Source organism: Cuculus canorus, chromosome 17 (genome assembly GCF_017976375.1).
Source record: "Cuculus canorus isolate bCucCan1 chromosome 17, bCucCan1.pri, whole genome shotgun sequence".
Classification (NCBI taxonomy): Eukaryota; Metazoa; Chordata; class Aves; order Cuculiformes; family Cuculidae; genus Cuculus; species Cuculus canorus.
In genome coordinates, this window is record NC_071417.1 from 1,016,969 (window position 1) to 1,039,970 (window position 23,002).

At 41.1% G+C, this 23,002-nt stretch overlaps 1 protein-coding gene across 7 annotated transcripts in view; it reads left to right on the forward strand.

Moving 5' to 3' along the window:
• ZDHHC8 (zinc finger DHHC-type palmitoyltransferase 8) overlaps window positions 1-23,002 on the forward strand; it is a 132,443-nt gene that overhangs the window by 6,077 nt on the left and 103,364 nt on the right. The window contains exon 2 of one of the 7 annotated variants that reach the window (XM_054082479.1): window positions 17,832-17,957. The exons of the other annotated variants lie outside the window; for them this stretch is intronic. Coding sequence (XP_053938454.1) covers window positions 17,935-17,957 — 23 coding nt within the window. The 5' untranslated portion in view covers window positions 17,832-17,934. The remainder of the gene's footprint in view (window positions 1-17,831; window positions 17,958-23,002) is intronic. 7 annotated transcript variants of the gene reach the window in all.

Genomic DNA, 23,002 nt, shown 5'->3' on the forward strand with positions numbered 1-23,002 from the left:
GAAATTCTGTATTATTCTTTTGCAAAGAATACCATAGATTGGACAACCATAGTCAGCCTAGATCGTACTTTACCATAGGAGAGGCGGTTTGGGGGTTCCTTGCTCTGTCATGCAATAATGAAACAAATGAGTACACCACAGAATAGTGTATACTACATAAATCTTCAGCCAGTAATCTGTATCCAGAAAGAGGATTTAATTAGTCACTGATTGTTCTTCTGCAGTTGCTAATACAATTTAGCTAGACTTGCTTCAAAGCTATCTAAAGTCCCTAAAATTCTGAGCTCTATTACGCAGACATTAGTGGGTACTTTACTCTTTTCTCAGGATAGATATTATGGAACAAACCATACAGTAACCGATACTTAGATATTGCAGTGGTTACCATGGTTTTCTGTTTGTAGAAGTGTAAATGCAGAATTTGTGGACTTCAAATGTGAAATCCTTATGAAATATCTCTACTCTACTGCTGTGTGTTGAGATCATCAGGTAACAAAGGACAGTGGAGCCAGGTGCAGAAAAAAGACCACTTGAATTTTAGCTCTAAACACCAAAGCATCTGTTTCCAGTATACATGTGCACCGTTTTGTTATGTACTTTAATAGTCTGTGAAGTCACACAACTAGGAAATAATGGCCTTGTTGAGAGGACAACAAGCTTTATGGAGCAAAGCAGGCAAAGTGAAGATGGGAATACGTGAAATACAGATTTTTGTCAGGCCGCATATAAAATAATGTCATTATTTTTTGATGAAAGGAGGCGTTCAGAGAGGCTGACTGCTCAGTAATTCCCATGGAAATAAGGTTTGTATGTGCTGCTTTGAAATTACATGTACAGAAAAACCCTGTAAATGCTCAGACTAAACCAATCACAGAATATTCTTCAGTGAACAAATAACTTTTTAAGTTGGAGCCTAACAAAGCAAACTTGAAACTGCTTAAATATATAAGGGCTTTCATAAATAAAGTCAGACAAAGCCTTACTCTCCCAGGATTCTTAAAACTAAATTGGCATTTACATTAGCTCTCTTTCATGTCTTCAGGGAAATAATCCAAGATAATATCTATATCAATACAATTTAAGTACAGTGCTGGGAATAAGGAAAGCTTGGATGTTTTTATAAACAAGCATAATTTTAAATTAAACTCAGGTCAGTCACAGACATGTTTCAAAATGGAAAACTTCAGCTTAAAACTTTTCTGCCTACTCTGATCACAGTTGACTGAGAGAGGCAGGTATTTTCTTATGGAAAAACACTTCTTGTCCCCCTTTTCAGCCAGTTCAGTTTCAAAAGATATTTGGGATTATTTTCATTGTGTATAACCTCACTTTCAGTTTTTTCTCATGAGTCAGATCTCATTTTGCATGTTTAGCTTTCTCTGAAGATGAATGTTTGCCGTAGCAATAAGACTCTCCAGTCGTGTTCTGGTCCAGTAACGCTGAGCAGCAGTGGTTAACCCTTGTCTGCTGTCAGCAGCATGCTGAACCTCCTCCCGTGTTTTACCAGGACCCGGCATTAGGTTATGTAGTTCCTTGGCTCCAAGCATCTGGAACCCTTACTTGGTAGGTGGGCATGCTCTCCCTCCATGGGGTTTGCAGCTGGCATTAAGCTCAGGAACCGCTGCCCAAAGACTTCACACTACCTGTGACTTCGACCAGTAACTCCAAGATCTTTAGACCTTAAGTCTCACATGGATCTTTTCTCTTCAAAGACCTTCCTGCAACCCTAGCCTTATCAGCCGGCCACATGGAAGCAAATTTACTTTCTAATGGATCCTTCCTTGAATGTAGATTGAGGTTTGTGGTTTGAATTGGCAATCTGGGTTCATTTTTAGGGGTTGTACAGACATTAGCTCATTAGTTTTGTCCTTGTGCTTTATGTCTGTGACTCATGAAGGTCTCTAGGATAAAGTTGAGATCTGACATGGCAGGACTCATTTTCTTTGAGCATTACATGGCATGTGACCCTGATGTTACTCTGGTTAAAAGTTATTAGCAAGGCCCCAAAGGCATCAACACTCCCTGCATATGTGGTGCATTTCTGGTTTAAGAATCTTCTCTCCTTTCTTAACTTCTATCTAGGTGATAACTGGAATTCTCCATTCTCATAGATTTATTGAACGAGGAATGTTATCCTGGTCCCTACCTTCACATCAATTCTGTTTCTTACCCACCTTCAGTTACAACTCCTGGAGCTGGCCTTGAACCAGGTTAAATGCTTAAAACTTTGAGAAGTGCGCAGAAGCCAGCGAAAACTGCTACAGGTAGAGCCACAGCAGCAGACAGGACATGCTGCCTAACTGTAATATAACATAATAATTATAGAATGCAATTATAATGGAGTATCCTAATCACAGGGTCATTACCTCTCGTCGTATTCTTTAGCTCTGTTTACACTGTACGCTAATTACTCTGCAGAGAACCAAGTACAAGCTTGTGTAGTAATGCAGCTGTAAAGAGATTTCATACTATGTGCATTTTCAAATAACGCTGCACAAATTGACAGCCTCTGTCTACAGTGTTTAACCGGATCAGTGCACAAGTGGGGTGGCTTTGCACGTATCGCATTTTGTTTGTGTGACTAACAAGTTTTTGTGGTGAAATCAATAAAAGAATCAAGAGGACTGGATTTTTATTTAAATGACCAAGTTTTGATACTTCTGTAGGAAGAGCTGCATAAAATGGCAGCACAGTGTGACTCAAACAAGAGGAGATATGAAACCAGTGAATCTGATGAGGTAACTTCTAGTTCGTGTACAGAGTTGTAGCATCTGCAGCAAAGGGCATTAATCTCTGCCACTGAAATTTCAAAGTGTGAACACAATGCCAGATTGATATAACAGGACTTTCTGAGTGTAGCCATTAAATCAATATGTTGGGTTTTTTTTAAATTGTGGATCAAAAGTTCTAGTCTGTGTCCTGATACAGAACTGTATCAGAAAATAAACTGTGAGGACCACCTCAGCTCCCTTGACAGAGCTCTGCTGAACGCGTATCCCCATCTTGTGTAATATATCCATTTTAAAAGCCGTATTTTGAATAAAAGCCTGTCTGTATCAGCAGAGCTCTCACGAAGCTGGGGGGAAGTAGAGAAGGACAGATGGAAATAGTGAAAGGGTTGGTTTCTCGAAATGGAATGATACCGGTCGTGTCATCTTTGTGTATTTTCAGAAAATGGCATTTGATATATGGATTGCAGTGATAGTGAGACACGAGGTCTTAGACATGATGTTGAGTTTGACCTTGCTGATGGTAACAAACTGTTTTCAACAAGTTGGGAAACATACGCTTTCCTTCTGTAATGCTTGAGCTGAAGAAGACTAGATAGCACATAGCACAGTGATCTTTTGTTTCACATTTGGGCCCTTTCTGGCAAGAAGCTTTGAGTGTGGTCATAAGCCTTCATGGGACCCTGCCTGACTTACTGAGGACCATGTACGATTCCCTTGGGAGAGTTGTCGAGGAGATACCATTACTCAGTCAGAGGACGAGGCCGTAAAAGACAGAGACCTGGAAAAATGCTCAGTCATTTTTATGTGTGTATGCGTATTTTGAAATGGTTTTGTGGTTAGGACTATTATTAGAGCTGCCTAGCACCTGGGCTCAGGTCTTAGCCCTGCAAAAAGCTTTCTGTATGCTCTCTGGCAAGTCACTTAATCCTTCTCCTGCATTAAGTATAAGATTTCGTGTGGCTGTTTCATATACTGGTAATTAGCTGGGGCAAAACTGCGCCACTCCCTATGTTGATGTCTCTGTCCCTTCTCAAGCAGCACAACTCATGAATTAGGTTGTCAGTGCTGTCTATCACCCTTGTTCCTCAAAGAAGGGAAACTGAGGCAGAGAAGCGCTGTACAACTGGAGCATTAGGGTTTAGGAAGTTTTGCGCATATCTGTCAGCTCCAGGCTAATGCCTCTATCAGCCCAGGACTCAATGGAGATCATCCTTTCAGAGAAGGCATCTGAAGATATGGTTTCATTCTAGAGTTTCTTCTCCATCTCATGCCAGTTTGAGCCATCCTCAAGTGCAAGGGAATGTCATGCAACAACACTGTTTTGTTTCTTCAACTAAATCTGCGTGAACATATGAAGATACTTGTACTAAAGCTTCATTGGCGGTCTTTAAAAGTTTAATGGTAACATTGTAGTCTTTAAACTTTCATTTGTATGTCACGCCACAATGGCTAATGACTTCTGCCAAATAATTTTTCTTGCTTTGTATTACAAAGGCTGGTGGGATAGAGCTAAGCATGGTATCTGTGGTTCCAGAACTGAAAAATTAATGATTCCTTCCATAGCCTGCTGTGTTTGATTTATAATTCATATCTGATAAAATAGAAATGCACTTCTGAGCCAGCCATTGTCTCTCCATTTACTCTCTAGGTGAATAGTAATTCTTCCCTTGGTGGATGTTGGGGGTTTGTGAATTTTGGGCCCTGAAGCACTCTTGAAGAAGGTGGTTGCCAGGCCCACATTTTCTTCATCACTTCCTTCCAACTCTTTATCCTTTGCAGTATTTGTCCCCAGGACTTGCACTGACACTGGGCTGCAGAGCTGCTGTTGCAGACCACTCCTACGACCCTTGACTTTTAGCATAACCTGAGTGTGTGGCTCACCCTGCTGAAGGCACTTCACAGCAGGAGTAAATGGAGAAGTACAGAGTTTTTTAAGTGTCATAAGCAACTTCTTACAGCCGCCCTCCCTCTCAAGGAGCCACACAGGTCTGGACTAAGCACTAATCCCCTTATACAGTACATCCCTCACTGCCTATACCTTCTGAATGGTCATTCTGGGCTGTCTGTCTCCCTTTGGTCTGGCTCTTATGCTGTTTTTTTGCTGTTCTCAGTCTGTCTCAGCAGGTGACCTCCAGATCAGTCTGTTCAGGTGAATGAGGCCTTTTGCACAACACATGCACATAGGCTGATCTGCTGCTTGTTTGCCACCTTCTGAAATGCCAGAGGAAAGGGATTCGGGGTTATGGGGTGCAGCTCAAAATCTAATCCCATCTGTTGAGCTGGGGTGGCTTTTATGGGTTGATGCAACAGTTCTTCTGTATGGAAACTCTGAGTTCTCTCTGTGTGTCTCTGTCTTTATTGCTACTTACACACTTTCAGTATCCTCTCCAAAGAGGCTGACGAACATTCCCATCTTCTTCCCCACTAAGAACTTATGAATTCTTGGTCTGTGAATTTACTGAATCCAGGAAAGCAAGCAGAGTTGGAGCTGGTCGGCAGGGAAAGAGATATCTAGCAATTTCCCAGTTATGTTGTCTTCGTCTGAACACCAGAGAGCCCTGTTTAGTGGGGCGAAGCACTGGCTCCTGCATTTGTGTGCTGAATAATACTTCCTGCTTTTGTTTGCATCTTTCAGAGTGGCGTTCTTTATTTTTGTTGCTTAAACTGCATCAGAAATGAAAAAAAGCTATTTTGGATGTAATATCCATTTGGCATTAAAAAGCGTCTTTTCTTGCCAATTTTCTTCTTGGTTCTCCTTAGAAACCCTTCTCTGTTGGGCTGCCTCTGCCATTGTAGATGTTGTGATGTGTCTCCAGAAGAGCACACTCTGCATGCATGATGAGTGGATGCCTGCGTGTCTGATGAGGGATTGACTCCTCTGGGCATGCAAGTCCTGCCAACTCCTCAGTTAGAAAACTTAAGGTTTTAATATACATTCTCTCTTTTGTTCTCAGTTTGGCGTCTTTGTTTGGGAGATGTTTCTTCAGAGCAAGGAATGGTGTATTGTTGGATTTGTGTTTTTCTTTTTTAGATAAAAGAGTTTACATTTATAATGAGATAGTTAATTAACACAGACGGGATTTTATTTTTTCTGCAAGAATATCAAAATACTCAGTGATTACTTCCCTGACTTTACCTGTGATATTTGAGGGCTGTTGGAGGGAAGAGACATCAAGGGAGGTCTGGACTAACTCACTACTGGTTTCCACTCTGTGCTGTAGTAGCCTTGTCCAGGTTGGTGTTCAGAAAGCAGAAACTGTCGAAAGTCAGTAATCAATCTACACTGAATTTTGAAGTTATTACTAGTGTTCTACATGCAGAACAGCTTTCTTCTTGTGTTTATTTAACTATAGCTTGAAAAAAGCCTCCTAAATATATAATTGGTAGATGAACCCAGAGTGACTGCTGCACTAGGCACACTTAAAATGCAGTCATGTATTTGAAATCTAAAACTCGTTATTTCAAACTAGAGAAAACAGAAAGAAAAAAAAATCAGAATCCCTAGGGAGAGAGTTCAGGTTTCTTTTTGTGGTATATTTTATTTATAAATATTAAAAAATCTTAAAAATATTTATGTTGTAGAGCTGCTGCTAGCCCAGTGTTCTTTGTCCTTCTCCCACAAGGTGACAATAATCCAAAAAGCATGTTTTCATGCGGATACTACAAGATTTTAGTTGCATTATGTTAGAAATGCGTATCTAGAAATAAACTGACAATCTTCATTTTTGGATGTCCCTTAAAGGAAGATTTAGGCACAATAAACCAGAGTTGTTTGGTGACAGTCTGGCGTAGCCTCACTTGCCACGTATTATCACCCTATCAAGAGCTGCATCCTGCTGTGATGACAGTTTGCTGGAAACGCTCCACAGATTCATTGGAAGTTGGCTGACCCTCAGCTCCACAAATTAGTGGTCAGAAGAGACTGTTTGTAGGGCACGAGTCTCTCCAAATGGTGGTGTTGATTTGATTATTTTTTCTTTTTTTTAATTAACATTTTTTGAAGTGTGTCAATAGAGTGCCAAAAAGACAAGAATTATCAGCCTAAACATTTTATTGCAGCATATGATGCTGTTCCATGTTGTCACAGGAACATGGCACTTAGATACGGCAATATTTTTTTCAGTTACTTTTGTTCATTTTATGGTTAGCAGCAATTTAAAACACACTATAAATAGTCTTCAAAGCAAATTGTTGGAGTTTGCCCTTTTTTCTTTTATTTTTTTCCCTCCTCAACTCCTTATCTCTTGTGTCTGAATTCTTTTAAAGTCCAGTATCTTAATGAATTTAAAGCAAACAAGTCAAACTTTTTTTTTCCCCCTGTTTTTTAAAAAAAATGTTTTATGTAGACTGCTTTCTGTGTGGTGTCTCCAGCTGAAAAAGGTGGTTGGCAACAGTTACCTGAGGAAGTACAACGGTCCATAGTCCTTTGTAGATCCTGCAAGTACAGTCAGCACTAATAAAATCTGACTGGCTGACTTTTGGTGAAATCATCTTCTTCCTTTTTTTTCTTTGTTTTTAAGCATCTCCTTTTCATTTGTTTCAAACTGCTGCTTCCTCAGCGCTGTGTGAGAACTGTCCCTGCTCCATCCATTCCTTCAGTACTGCATTGCAGGAGTAGTGAACGTCAGGAGGAAAACCTGAAGGATCAGAGCTGGTGATGACAATTTAAAATGCACCCTTGCTTATTTTTCATGTTGTAACGTTTCCTATAGAGTTGCCGGTTCATGGCCTCAGATTTGGGGTATATTCCATGCAGGTAGGTTGTACCAGGTGGTGAGGCCTTCGATGTAAAGCAGGCTTGGCTGCTGTCAGGACTCCGTATGGTTACAGTCCTGTCTAGAGCAATGAGGGCAGATCCCATTCATGGCTCTCCCTTTCCCTCTCCACTGGGTTGACCTTGGTCGGCTGCTGGGTGCCCATCCAGCCACTCTTGTGCTCCTCCCCTCAGTGGGATAAGGGAGAAGATAAGGTGAAAGAGCTTGTGGGTTGAGATAAAACTGGGGAGATCACTTACCAATTACCATCATGGACAAAGCAAACTCAGCTTGAGGAAAATTAATTTATTGCCAATTAAAATAGATTTGGATGGTGAGAAGCAAAGAAAAAAACTAAAATGTCCTCACTCCAATTTCCTTTTTTTTTTTTTTTTTTTTGCAAGCCCAAGTCCATTTTTTTATTCCCAACTCTTCTACCTCTTCCTGCCCTTGAATGGCACAAAAGGACAAGGAATGCAGTCAGTCTGTAACAGTCCTTTTCTGTTGCTCCCTCATCCTCACACATTTGCTCCAGCGTGGTTTCCATCAGACCTGCTCCTCGTGGGCTCCTCTCCACCAGCCACGGTTCCTTCACAAAATACCCACCTGCTCCACAGGCTGTAGCGTGGAGATCGGCTCCAGCAGAGCCCTCTCCGCTCACTGTGATACCAAGAAAGGCCAAGCATTGGAGGGAGAAGGGAGTTGCCAGGTTTGTTCTGAGCATCTGTTTAGTGATAATGATTCAGCTGTTTTCCAGTGCTGAAGGAGTGCAGAGGCAAGTAAATATTACTTAGAGCTCCTAAGCCCCAGCGAGTTTGCCTTCACTCACTACTGCGTTTTTAAAGCTGAGTAGCGCCTGTAGCCAGATTCACTTTGTGTGCATAAATACCTGCTGAAAATACCTACTTCTTCTCAAACAGTGCGTCATTCAGGAAAGTAGAAGAAGTCTGTTATGACATTCTGGCTAAAACTTTCACTGGTCTTAGCCTGGCTTCCTAAAGAAATGAGGCTTTTATATTTGTTCGCCTGTCCATTTCTTCCATGCTGAACTTTTAAATCTGTTAGCCATTTCTATGAAGTTCAACAAGGGCACTGAAACCTTTAAGATGATTAAAGAAATTCAGTGTCTGAGCATGGGAAAGAAGCCGTGAATCATTGCCCTCTTGAGGGAATAGCTTTTATGTAAACTCAACAGTTGCGTCTAGACAGATATCCCAGTTTCCATCTTTGTTGGAAATCTGTTCGGCCAGGTCTTGGGTGTGATTCCTCTGGTTTGCCTGGTAGGGGGACATGAAGGGAAACCAAAAGGAAAGTTTCTTCAGGGTTATAAGATAGTATTCTGAAAGAGGTTACTTTGATACATACATATGCAGAGGAAAAAGTCGTGAAGGGTGTAAGCAGTGATTGTTAGGGTGGGGTTGATGTTACACAAGGTCGCAGGATGCATATCTACAGGAGGCATTTGTTCATCTGCTCATGAAATCTGTTGTTTCATCTTAATATAGAGGAGTTCTCAGATCACTTCTTTGTATAGTTTGAGAACACACATTGGGTGTAAACCCAGTGGACTATCCTTCCTGGGCCCCTTTAAAAATACAGGAGAACTGCTTTTAATGCCTCTGTTTATTTTGGTACAGTACCCAGGCTGCTGGAAATATGTTTATAGCACAGTCTAATGAGCTGAGGTTCCTCTCTAAGATTCCAGTGCCTCATGGCTGTCTAGAAAAAGCTGATGCTCTCTAAATATGTATTTATGTCAGACTGGCTTGCACTTACAGTTAATGCCATGAGAAATGCCTGTTTAATGCCACCTAAGCTATGAAGAGCTTGAACAGTGATGTTCCTCAGCTACAGAGGGATCCTAGTTACCGCAGCATTCAATTACTTCTGTACTAGCCAGATTTGTCAGCACCTGGTCTGTGTTGTGAACATCACTAATTATATTAGGTCATCTGTATTTAAGCTTTTGCCCATTTTAATTTGCGCTCTACCTGTGAAGCGCTAATTCCAGGTCAACTTTGAAATCTGGTTAATGTTTTAGGTGCAAGAAACCCAAGTATATGAAAATATTCATATTTAAGTGGACTGGCTTTATAATTCTGCTATGAGTACTTGGAGCAAATTTAATTGAGGTATACGCTGCTCTTCAGCATGCTGACAGGCTTTCTACCCGCCTTAATGCAGTGGCTTTGGTCTCTTATTCATCACATTTCTCCTTTTCCAAAAAGAAGCCACTTTGCCTGGTGTACAATTACGTACTTCATTAACTGGAAGACAGTTTTGGAAACCGCACTTTTTATAGGAATATCTTCCACAGCAGGGAGAAAGATATTGAAGAGTAAAATTAAGTAGAAATGTGTTCTGAAACACAGAAAGTATGGTGAACATTGAATAGGTAATTTTAATGCGCAAGGCTGGAGGTGTTTGGGTCAAGCTTGCAGCTTGAAGTGGGGCAGTCCCCATGTGGGTTAAAAGGCTGGTTTGCTGCCCCGGTTACTCATGGCTCGCAAGGGGTTGGTGCTCACTCTCCCTTTTCACTCCATGCTCAGACTGTTGGACTTGTCACCAGTTTCTCCCTGAAATCAGGTGATACCGAAAAGTTGGCATCCTCTTCTCTTGCTCCAAATCTAAAAACCCACTGCAAGAGCTTTATTGCAATTCATAGTTTGCTGGTGTTGTAGCTTGCACCGATGGAGAATGGAGAATTCTGCTTCAGAGCATGTTGGAAGGAACTGAATGGCAATGGTTTTGCAGTGTGCCTCTGAAAAGCGCCTGTCTTCTGTCTACTTTTAAATCTCATGCAGTTAAAAAGCTGATATTAGTAATGAGCTTTTAAGGCTGGCTGGAGAAGAGAATTGATTTGGGGGGTAGAATAACTTTTCTATCAGTGTTTTGGCCAGCTCTGCTTAATATGAGTAGTAGTTAAATCGTTCTGAACAGAATGTAGGCATTTTAAATGATTTACAGTTTTTTTGAAAACACTATTATCATACTACAACAGCACTTTAATGAACTACTTTTTTGAATTACAACTGGAACTAATATCTGCTGGAGTAGTAGCTCTTTCAGTACATAGAGGAGTTGTTGCCAGGAATATATTGAATATTTGAAGCCCAAATTGGATGTAGTGACTCTAGTTGGCTCATTCAGTAACATGTTAGCAAAGCATAAAAATCCTACTGTAGCAAACTCATCCTCTGCTTTCGAAGAATATTCCTGTTCTTTTATTAACAGGTTGAAGATTGTTTAAGTCGTTGCGCGTTTTGGGGAGAGAATGCCCTTATGTGTGCTCACTAACTGCCTCTAACAGACCACTGTCTGGCTGGGGCTTTACAGCAGTGAGCTGTGCAGTGCAAAGGGCTCCTCTTCCTTAATATACTCCTGACTGCCCATCTCAGGTGCTGAAATCCTTAGAGAGCAGCAGCTTCCCCAAGGCAAATCCAGGTGGCTGGGCAGCACGCATCACCTGCTGGAAAAGAGGGTAGTGTTGTATGGAGGTGACTCATAGGCACCTTCAACTTATTCTTTGTTAAGCAGAAATTGTTGCTTCCAGAAGCAGCCAAACATGACCCTGGTGTACCAAGTTCTACTTCAGGCATCTGTCCCGTTTTGAGCACCTGGAAATGCACAGGGCTGCTGGTTCATGTAGGGACGCACTGGACTCTCCTTGCTGTGCACTTCAGTGGTCTTTGCTTAGTCAGGAGAGGCCCAAATGGGGGGAAGAGGGACTGGGAACCGTTGGGTATTTAATCCGTGCTCTTTTAATGAGCCGGCAAGCAGCGCTGTTCCTCACACTGTTTGTTTTTTTTCCGGCTTGTAGGACAAACCTGCACAGGAGGGAGGAGCAGGGAGAGGTGAGGTGAATCTGAGTGCCTTGGGCACTGTTCTGGGTCTTTGTTTGTCATTGGCAATTTCAGAAAGGTGCTCAGGGGCTGGCAGGGAGATTTCGCTCCTCAGGAGTGATGCTTGAGAGGCCTTTCAAGAGTCCTTGGGCAGCAACAGAGAGCACCTATCCTGTCGCATCCTGGTTTGTTTCTGGGGAGAAATATGATCCAGAGTGACCAGAGACAGGTAGGCTGTGTCAGAAGTCCAAAAGAAGAGGCTAATCAAAATTCAGATCCTAAGGCTTAAGCATTTTTACACACGTGCCAAGCTATATAAAAAACCTGTCCTGTATTAGGTATTTTAAAACCCATTAGAAAAATTAAGTGACTTTCATGCATCTGTTGCTGACTTCAGTTCTTTCTCTACGGGAGCAATTGTATTGATTTAAGGTAGTGCAAAGGAGTATTCAGAGTTTTAGTGGAACTGGTGCGTTTCTTTGTGTCATCATGAAAGAACTGTGAAGTCTTGAACAAGCGATTAATGCAGAGGACTGGAGTTGTGATATTTCAGACAAAGAAGAGATCTCGTTATGATGCGGGGGATTGCATCAGTGGTCCATCACTGAACAGTGAAGTGTCTACAAAACACTACAAAATTGTTGTGATATTTGGCCCATTTGCTTGCATCTGTTGTACAACAGAGAACGCTAAGTGATAAACGGCACTACAGTGATTACCAGTCTCGCTTCTCTGGCTGTGTAAACTGATCATCTTGAGTGGGTGCTAGTGTGGATGGAGACCAGGACCAGGGATTTCAGTGTTGTAATGTGCAGTTTCTTCAGTTGCTAGTGTGTACTGTGTGACTCTGATATTCTGGTGACAAAACTTGAACACGCACATCCTCAAGAAGTTATGTTCTTAATGAAAAGTGCAGTTTTTGTGGCTAGGAGTTTGTCTGTTCTCCTATCTGCTGTGTGGTGAAAGGGAGTAAATACTTGGCCTTGATAAGGTCTTGTGCCAGGCGTTCTTTTGAAAACAGCAAAAATATATTATGGCCCATCGTTAATTTCAACGGGGCCTTGTTTGGAAAACAAATAGGACTTCAAATTAAATAATTGCTCTCCATGGATTGAAAACGTGTGTTTTTTCTTCTCCCATGTGTACTGCCTTGTTTGCTCAGTGCTTCAGTGTTCTATTAAAATCTTCAGAGCCAGGATGCTGTTGGGTTAATGAGTGAAAATGGTTTTCATTGATTGCTGTGGAAAGAAAAGCACCAACTGCTTCAATTAAGCGAATGCCATTTACATCTGCAAGAGTGACCATCGATTGTATGTTTTTAATTAAAATAAAAGGCTTGCAATTTTTGTAAAACCTTGGCTCCTCGTTTGCTGGTTTGGGTAGGGCTTCAGCAGTTGCCAGTGTCCCCGGCAGAGCAGCTTCTTGCGGCAGCCCCTCGAGCTGTGATGCCCAGGGCTGGCACGCAAGCTTGGGGAGCAGAACACAGAGCTCCACCTGGGGCTCGGGGAAGAACAACGGCATGAAGTGGCACTTGAATTTTCTACTGTTGATTCTTCCATTTGCGCAGCAAAATTGGAAATGGGATGACTAGAGATGTAGGAAGCCACTGTTTGGTCTGCATACTACTTTTAAAATAGATACTTTCAGAGAGGAAGCCCTTCCCTCTGATACTCATAACTCATGAGAAGCCTGGGAGAGAGGAGCTCCAAGGTATGATTTAACATCTCTTTTTACTATTTTTGGCTTCTCTATCTATTTTGCTCTGTCAGAGTAGAGCAGATCACCTGTCCAAAGTGCAGCTTCTGATGTTGACATCAAGGCTTGCATTAGAAGTAGAAAGCTGCCTATCTTTGGACTGCTGGAATGAAAAGTTAGTTTTAATGTAGTCCTGTTAATAGCAAGAACTTTCAGGTGCTTCTCAGGCCCTCAGTCAGCCTTTCCTGTCCCTTAAACTTGCTTTCCTCGCTTCTGTATCACAGGTTTCTAAAAGTAGGGAAATTGAGCATATAAAATGAGGACTTTTCTAATCTTCTCTGGCCAACTTTGGATAATATATGAATAGGAGTTAAAACATGACAAAGCAAGACTTCAAGCGGTAAAACGGATACCAACCTGAGCATGTTGGAGATAGAAACAAGGACTGAAGATTGTTGCCACAGTTGTCAGACTTTGTTTAACATTAGGCAGAAGCTGGCTTACCTGTGCTGCTTCTGAGAAAGGTACTGTACCTTCTCCCTTCTTGTGGCCCTTTACTCCTTTTCTGTGCCAGCACTAACCTTCCTGTGGCAAAGTGGTGCTGGGTTTCACCCAGACGTGGTTCCCCACTGTGTGGCAAAGAGGGTTGAACTGCTCTCTGCAGTTTCCAGTGGTGTTGCCATAGAGTTGTTGTCAAACTGTGCCCTGAGCCTCCCTTGTGCATGAAATCCCTGTTTTGTCATTTAAATTACGGGTTGCAGTGACAAACTGCCTTAATGATAATTATCGCAAACACTGCCATTATAAGACCTTAGCTTTTAATTCTGTGACACTAGCCGTTTGGATGAAGACATATACTTCACGCTGAGGGATTTTGTGTGTGCTTAGGCTAAACCACAATGATGTTAAGAAAACATGTTTCGCTTATTGGAAATATCCTGAAGTTCAAAAACCATGTAGATGTGGCACTTCAGGATATGGTTCAGTAGGCACAGTGGTGTTGGGCTCATGGTTGGACTTGATGATCTTAGTGTTCTTTTCCAAGCTTTATGGTTCTTCGTTCAGGGAGAGTAAAACTTTGGGACTTGAAATGGGACAGCTGCTTGGCTTTTGTGCTAGGCTTTTCTCTGTCTTCATGAAGATCTTCCTAAACTTGGCCAAGCTTTTCAAACTGTGCGAAGAGCAGTGGGGTTTGCGTTCCGTGGCAGACTGCTACAGCCTCTCAATGCTTCACGCTCATGCAGTGTGGTCTGCTGCCTGCACCACGACTGCCTGGTCCAGGCGAGGCAGCTCTGCACCTGGTGGAGGTGACACAAGGCGGCAAGGGCAAGTCTCGTATGTGCCTCTTCACCCCGGCTTTGGATCTTGCTACCATCAGAAATGAGAGCAGAAACATTTCCTCATGTGTTTTCTCAGTGCTTCTCTGGTGGGCGGTTGGGGAGCAAGGCAGGGGGAAGGCAAAGAGCCTGAAAGTAGCTGTGTAATCTTATTTTGGATCAACTTGTAGTGATTGCAGTCTTGGGTTTGGGGAGACAGCAATATAAATACTTGGGACTTCCATCTCTGAGTGCTGTCAGCTTTGTGTTGTATTTGCATTACAGCTTTCACTGACTGCAAAGTGCCAGGGTCCTTGGAAAGTCAGGTTCTCAGGGACACACGGCATTTTTAGATTCCCATCTGCAAAATCAGACTAAGATGGAGAGCTTCTAACAACTCCTAGGGTGTTACAATGATAAATGCTAATGTTAGCAAAAGGCTTATATGAAGTTAATTATAACAGAACATCCCAGATGGAGAACAATTCTATATTGAGTACAGAATGTGCATAGCATGCAGCAAAAATGGCCTGAGGCCACACGTTGACTGGGTACAATCAAAAGAAATACTTAACAGCTACCTGCTCAGCAAGCATGCTGAAAGTAGCAGCAACCCTTTGGGGAATACAGGCAATAAAGAGATTAAATTTGGTCCTCTTGTTACATGCAAGTGACTTTAAAGATTCATGGAGAGTTTTATTCCAGCAGTCCAATTTTCTGAGCGCTTGCCTTTATGCCAGCGTTGTCACTTTAATATACTTTAAAAATAAGATGATGAATATGAACTCCCAGTGTCAAGTTGCAGAGCCAGAACTGGGCTTGGGGCTGTTTTTTCTTGCTCAATTATGTTTGAGGAAGGTGAGAAATCCGATGTTATCTGTATTGGATTAATATCTATAAAGTAAAAAATCATAAAGGTTATTAAGCAATTTGAGTTGCCATGGGTTGATTTGAGTTGTTTCCTCTTTATTGCTGAAATCACCACAGCTGATCTTGGAGTGAGTAAGAGATGTTACTACATACAGAAATATTAGGAAAAATGCTTGTTTTCCCAGGAGTTACAGTAAAGTTTATTAATCTCAGCACACAGCCTATTTTTGCAAATAGAATTATGGGTTTCAGTCTGTTGTGGTCACGTTTCTGCAAGACTAACTTGGATGGTTCTATCCCTCACTTCTAAAAAAGGGGATTGTAGGATGTATTAAGCAGTAAGTAATATCATAAATTTAAGTCTAAGAACAAAACCTTAGGCCTCCTTGTGTTCTCCACAAACGTTTAATATTTCACAAGTTTGACTCTTCTGCAATCCTTTACGACTTTATAAGTTGTGGTTTTATAGATTTGAATTCAAAAAAATTTTTTTTTTTCTTTTATAACTCCAAATAGATCGGGTGAAAGTAATTATTATTCTTTGAAATAATTACAAGCGTAGCAATTATGTGAGACAGAAATAACTGGGATGTCAAATTTTTGTGTGCAAAGCTATTCATCAACCAAATAAATCAGTCCCTGATGGAAGGAGGGGAAGGAGTAATCACCATGCTTTTGTAGCACAATAAAACAAGGAGGATATTGTGTCCTAAAAGTCCTACTGCACAGAGTTAATATATCTTTGTTTTCCTCTAGTATTTTTAACTCAGGATTAGCAAACTGTACACCTCTCAGGCTGCAAGATAAGGATAAATAATTTCTTGCTAAATGTAATTCACCATGTTTTATGAAGAGCTTCAGAAGGGTTTTTAGTATAAAAAATGTGTATGTGAGAAGGCTGTGCAAGTTAAAAATTAGGTAAAATTTTGGGTTTGATGATATTCTGATCTTTAAAAATTACTAAGAAAGGTATTTTCTTCCTGCAGGAATCAAATTGAGGTTGATGACGGCAGTGGGAAAGGTGGATAGTAATAGAATAAGAGGATATGCTGCTGGGGAAGTGGCTGCTGTTCCAATCTGGAAGAGTATAATCAAAATTTCTTTATTCTGTTGCAAGAAAGAGCTTTGGAAGACAAGGAATTAAACTGTTTGATATTTAACTTCTGTATATACTCGTGTTTGTTGGTTCGCATTATGAGAATCATGAGTTTCTGTACTGATGGCTGTCGCCTCTATGTCTCTTAGTTGTGTGAGCAGCAAACCATGTGGTTAAAGCTTGTTAATTCCCCAAAAGACAGAAGGAAATGTTTGGACCATTTATTTTCAAAGATACTTATTGCTCTGAGCAACCCCTTGAAGTTGAAACTTAAAATTGACAGTCCTACATGGATTTGAGTGTAAACATATGAAAAATGTTATGATATTGAAAAAGAACACTTAGAGTAAGAATGTTGTGAAACAGTCATGAGTTTTGAATCATGCTTGCTCTTGTAGGAGTCCTGTTTCTTTTCTCTGTATAAACATGGGTGATTGATTGAACTCTAGACAGATGAACAATTAGGGAAGGGTAGATCTACCGTGGAACACCTTTGAAGATTTCAAAATTTCCTTTTGTTTTCTTGGAAAAAAATGTTGAGAATGAAGCACACTTCTGCAAGCTGCCAAGCCACACTTCCGATGGGGGGGGTGGTGGGGGTTCAGTTGGTCTCTAACGTGTCTAGAGCTTGGTCTTTGCCTCAGCAAAAAAACCCAGATCTAGATTTGGTCAATGTTATGATGATCTCCAGTGCCAAATGGAACTAAACTAAATATTGCCCTGTCTTCAGGAGGTTTCAGTATAGCTTCTCGTGTTTATTGTTTGCTCTGTTCCCTCTAATGTAATTGTTTGTTGAAGTATTAAAGCTCAGTGAGTGTTGGATCATCTCGTTAAAGAAAAGTTATTCTGATCTCTTTTAACATGGGAAGAGGAGGAAAAGGGAAGAAAAAGCCTGCATAATCTACACTCAGAAAAGGATTTTTTGAGAAACGTTTTACATTCTTAAGCAAGTGCAAGCACGCAGGTGGTTCCTTCTCTCTGCTTCCTTGTCTCTCCGTGTTGTGTGCTGTACGTGTAGAGTGATTTTAAAGTTCAGAACTGTTTAACTCTCCCTGCCCCCTTAAATGCAGCTTTATTTTTTTCTTCATAAAGTAATAATTCACAACAGGATATGATGGTGATGTCCGATCTGGCCCCACCTCATCTGTGCTGTGACACACTGACTTCATTCATTTGTAGGTGTGGTGATTATTAGACAGTTTGTCACCACACCCTGGAGTGTTTTATTGCAATCATAAAGTGGTTCAGCTAAAGGAAACATCACTTTCCTGGAGGAAAAAATGGTAACTTTCTGCTTCTAAAATTATTCATTCCAGGAGTGTGTAGCATAAAAATTTCATGGCCTGTAATAATATTGAGCCTGTACCAAATATACGAAGAATTGCGTGGCTTTTTACATTGAGTAACAGCGTGCCTCAATATTTTAAAGTAATTATCTTGGTTTGTATGGTTCTGATTTTTCATCAAATCTTGTGTTGAATGGCTGAAGGGAGGGCTCACATTTCTCTTCTTCCTCTGGTATACAGAATGTCTCATTTTATTGTGTGAACCTCTGTGTGGGCGATCCAAAAGGGAAACTGCCAAGCTTTGGAAGTGGAAATACTTTACGTTTTGGCTGGGAGGTTATTCATGGCACAGAGCGACATTGGAGGGTAAGAATAAATAGAGTTTATGTGTATTTCTGCTGAATGTCAATGTTCATTGGGCTTGAACATCAGTTCGATGTACCGAACTTTTTTGCCTGCCCTTAAAAGAAGCGTCTAACTTAACCAGAAAAGATAAAAAAGCTGTTGTGCCTTGCGGAGCACCAGTATTGCAGTTGATGAATGACCAGACTGAGGTATTTTTAAATTCAGTCTTGCTGGAGGGAACTGGATTTAGTCACTTCCAAGTAATTAAGTTGGCAGGAAGGACCTTTTAGAATAGTGTAAGGGATGAACTGTATTAAGATGTGCTATTTTCTTATTGTGAATGCAGCTATGCCACTGAAATGATTTCGCTTGGTTATAACTAGGGAAATTGGTTAGTAAAGACTAGCTGGAGGTCTGTATTTCCTGGATGAGTAGGAAAGGACATAACATTCAGTTTAAAGCTGGCTTGTGGACTTGAGGAGAACAAGAGCCAAATCTTAGGATTTCAAGAAGTGAAGAGGTGCTTCTGTCAATCTTGCAGCCACCCACAAAGGACATTTTCCTGTATCTTTTACTCTGGGCTTCATCTGTGTCATTTGCTCATGAGTAAATGCTGAGATTCCAGAAGAGTGTGGGGTAGCTGAGCAGCAAGAGCCTGAGTCTTTCTAAAGAAAACATACTGGATCTCTACTTTAACCGCATTTACAGGTTGGCGGTCAGGTAGCTGGGGATCGAGGCACACCTAACAGAATTCAGTCAACTTGATAGTCCTTGTTTTCAGAAGAGCAGTGCAAAGGGAAATGATTCTGTCCCACAAGGCTGAGCTGTGATACTGATCTTCCTAGAAATTTTAAGTATCTTTGTAATAATTATCTTCTTCAGAAGGGACAGTTTTAATGATGAGAAGATTTTTCATTTCATTTAGTGCTGTTGTCAAAAACCTGCTTCTGTTAACACTATGCTGAATATCTTTTCCCGGGTCCTTATATCTACAGTGTCCTTTCCTGAAGAATTTTTCCCCAGGAGGGAGAGCATGCTAACAATGGACTCTCTTGCTGTTCATTGCAGATCAGTCCCATTTCCTCATTTTATGCTTATAAAATGAAATATAGAAGCCAAAAATGTTTCCCGTGCATATTTGGCGTATTTAAAGGCTATTTTTGTTACAAGTGGAGGAGCATTAAGCAATTGTGGCTGAAAATGTGGAGAGGCAGCAACAGTAGAGCTGCTTTGAGGCCAAGTAAGAGCATTTATATGGCGTTGATTTCTCTGCATTTAAAGTGTGTCTATATCATGATCGAGGGAGTGGTCTCCACCACTGTAAGCTCTCCCTTTTCTTCGCAGTCAGTTGTTCCCAGCTGCCAAGCCATTTCATGTGTCCCTATCCATGGGAAATCCCTTTTCATATGAAGAGAATGTAAAAGAAGCCAAGAGCTCCTCCCCTTTTCTCCAGTCGTAAAGCGATGTCCGTGTCCTCTGCTGCACTTGTTCCTTCAGAAGAAGGAAGGCTCTTTCTCTGCGTAGGAGTGTGCCGGACAGATTCTAGGGTAGAACACAGCAGAGGATCCTGACTGCAGTTCCCCCTGGCCAGTTTTCTTTTCAAGAATCATGAGTGGCTGGAGGAATTAAGCAAAAGATGCTTGCGTACATCTCATCTGGAAGATAAGATCTGTTGGGTGCTGCGTAGCATTTTGGATGACTGCCATTTTAATGCTGCAGGTCCTATAATGCCTGAGCTTCAGCAATTTGATTATAAAGTTAACTCCTGGCAAAGATGACTCTTCTTCATGTTAAGTGTTTGTGCTACCTAACTGTAAATCATAGGCATTTCCTGGACTACTGGCATTGAGGATAATTTATAACTTTCTGTTATCTTTTTTTCTTTTCCTTTCTTTTTTTAATAATTTTATATATCTTATTTCTCCATCAGTGTACAAGTATTGTCTGGAGAGCAATAAAAACATCAGGAACCTTGCTGTGCTTGTATACAGTGAGGCAGGAAATGGACCTCCTAAATGTGTGTGCAGGTGTGACCATAAAAATACTAGAATGCTGTTCTTCATTTGAAATGAGTTATTCCAGTGAAAACCCTGCAGTAGTGGAATATTTTGAAACTGAGAAAAAGCTAAACTTGGCAGGGTTCAGCTTTACAGACCTTACAGTTCCCTGCCCCTTCTCTAGCTTGTTTCTGCTCTGTAGGTTGACTGTTGCAACTTATTTTCCCCTTACATTAATGAGTGTTGTGGACCAAAGACAGTGCATCTTCTCTCCGCTTGGGAATTTGCCTTATTAGGATGCAGTCAGACAATTTTATACAAGTGGGTGACTGACTTTGGAGCCTTTCTTTATAACCCTTTTGTCCAGAGAGACAACAAAAGAATTCCTTAGTTACAAGGAAAAGAGATGTCACGCTGTTTTCTTTACTTCTGTCCAACGTATCCCTAATAAAGGGCTTGATGAAAGGCTAGGGAATGATCTATCTTATTTTGCATTGTTATTCAACAGCGTAAGAGTGGAAAGGGTTTCATTCTGGTTTTAGTGAAATGATCCCCCACAGAAGCTGGCAGGAGTAGGCTGGCACAATCTCCCATTTGGGCTTGAGGATCCTTCTGAAGATACTTTCTGCCCCTGGACTTGCTTCATCTAGGTGACAGATGAAGTTGCCAGTCTGTTTCACCTTGTGTCTGTCTGTGGGAGAGCTTTCAGTTGGCTTAACAGCTGCACAAATTGCACAGGTAAGCAGCTCTTCATCTTCTTAAGGCCAAATCTGAATGTTTTGTTCACGGAACAAGAGCTCTGTAGCGAGAGCTGGTTCTCTTGCAGAACCATAGAAATAAGACAACATAATAAGACCACATTTGTTTAAAAAGCGTACTTTAAAAAATTTTGTGGAGAGAAATTTTATGTCAATATTTATTTATCTTCGTCTAGGGGAAGGGCTAGAGGTGATGCAATACTTTGCTGTTTGATATCCAGTGGAAGGAATAGCTTCACTTTTCTGCTACAGATGTTGCATTGGTGTCCCTGAGACCACAGACCTCTATGCCAGCCACTGGGCAGAGTTCACTGTGCCCCCTTGGGGGAGGTAAACTATTTTTTAATTTGGAAGGATATTTTGTCTAGTCTTTGGCACTTCCCTTTGCGTTGCAGCTCTAACAGTTTCTTCCCAGGGCATGCATGGTTTACGGTAATACCCTATTATTTTGATATGGGAGCACAGAGAATGTTTGCGGAAAAAAGGCCCTGCTTTAGTAGGACTGTAAATTGAATCAATAGGTGCATTATGGGGAGGCTCTTTTTCCAAGATCTCTAACAGACCATAGTTGTAAAGCTTTTTAAACAAATAAAAAGAAAACCAAATCCCACTATACATGAGTGGAGCCTTTTGTCTAAGTTACTGCTTGGAGATATGTTTCATTGGGATAATCCAAATATGTTACTAATTAAAAAGGCTTTTTACAATTCCAGGTTTTCAGAAATTTTATTTGTATTAGTAAGTTCATAGTTATTGGTTCAATTTAATGACAGTGCACTAAATGCTTTTGGATAAAGGATGCACAAAGATGTTTTTGTGTGTGTGTGTGTGTGTGTTCTCAAGCCATAGTTAGGGGACACCAGTGAATCAGCCAGCAATATGCTTTGGTTGTTGCTTCTTCAGTAGGAACTCCGAGGAGATTTAAAAATGGTCTGTCCTTACCAAGAAAACTATGTATTTTGAAAGCCTTTGTTGAACTTTGGTTTCGATCAACAAATGGTGGGCTTGCTTTTGGCCCAATTAAAAATCTGATCCAAGCCTATTGAATTTAGTTGGAGCAATTCCAGTCATTTTAAGACTTCTGGATCTGGCCCATGTTTTTAGCAAATAGATGATGAAGGGTGGTAGTTAAGCATCTGTCAGTTCTTCCTAGCAAGGCCACATCTGGACTCTTGTAGCTTGCTTCCCCTTTGGTTTAGACCTCAGTCCTGCTCCATGTGGGCCAGGCTTCTTTTGTTTTTCATGCTTCTATCCTTCTCCTTTTCTTAAACAGCCATCATTAAGCATGACAAAGTACCAGTGGATAAAACATAAGATGTGCCAAACATTGCGTGCTTTGGATTTCTTTGTGTGTTTTTCTTAACTTTGTTTTTGCCAACATCTACCTCCTGTGTTTCTCACGTATTTGCTGTTTTTCTGGGATACTGGAGGAGCGTTTCTAACAAAGAACACCACAGATGTAGCTACAAAACTGGCAATTTACTCCCTTGCTGGGAAAAGAACAACAACTATGAAACAGGATGTTAAGGGATTGATTTATCCTTTTCTTTCATATCAGATTGTTTTGCAAATTCATTATAATGGCAGTATGGCTTTGGGACACATGTGTTAAGAAAGTGTTTTCTTATCTGCGTAAGCCTGATTAACCAGACCAGTTCTATACTCCTAAAAATTTCTTTGAGATCAGGTAGGTTTGTGTCTGAATTAGTGCATGTCTTCAAAGTGCATATGAAAATTAGAATTTTGTAAGGTTTGAGGTGTATGAGGGGCAGCGCTGGAACACCAGGGTATGTTGTCACATGTGTCATTGCTCTTGATTTGAACAGTCTCGAGTGTAAAATTAGCTCATAGATGTGTTGGATTGGGGAGTCAAGAGCTGCTGATGCCTCGCGCTTCTGACAGACAGTGCAGAGGCTTGTGAACGTTGTGTTTATATAATACTCTTGGAGGAGGAAAGTATGGCATAAACACCACTGCTTTACATTGCTGAAGGTTATTGCTTTTGAGCCACTCTTGTTCTTAGTAACTTGCACAGGAGTCTGCTAGTTAGGGTTGGGATGCTGTTCGGCTGCTGGGGTGTTTGGAGGAGGCAGGTGAGAAGGAATGGAAAAAACATCAGAAAATACTTCAGGGAAAAGTTAGTGCAAAATTCATAATTGTCAAAACCGTTAAATTAGCGTGCTGTGCCAATAAAACATCAGTTGAAATACTTTGCTGCAGAGCAATGTGATCATCTCGCTCGTTGTGACGCCTGCCATTAAAAAAAGATTGCTACATCCATTGCTTGAGGTTTAAATGAGCTGTGAGTAGG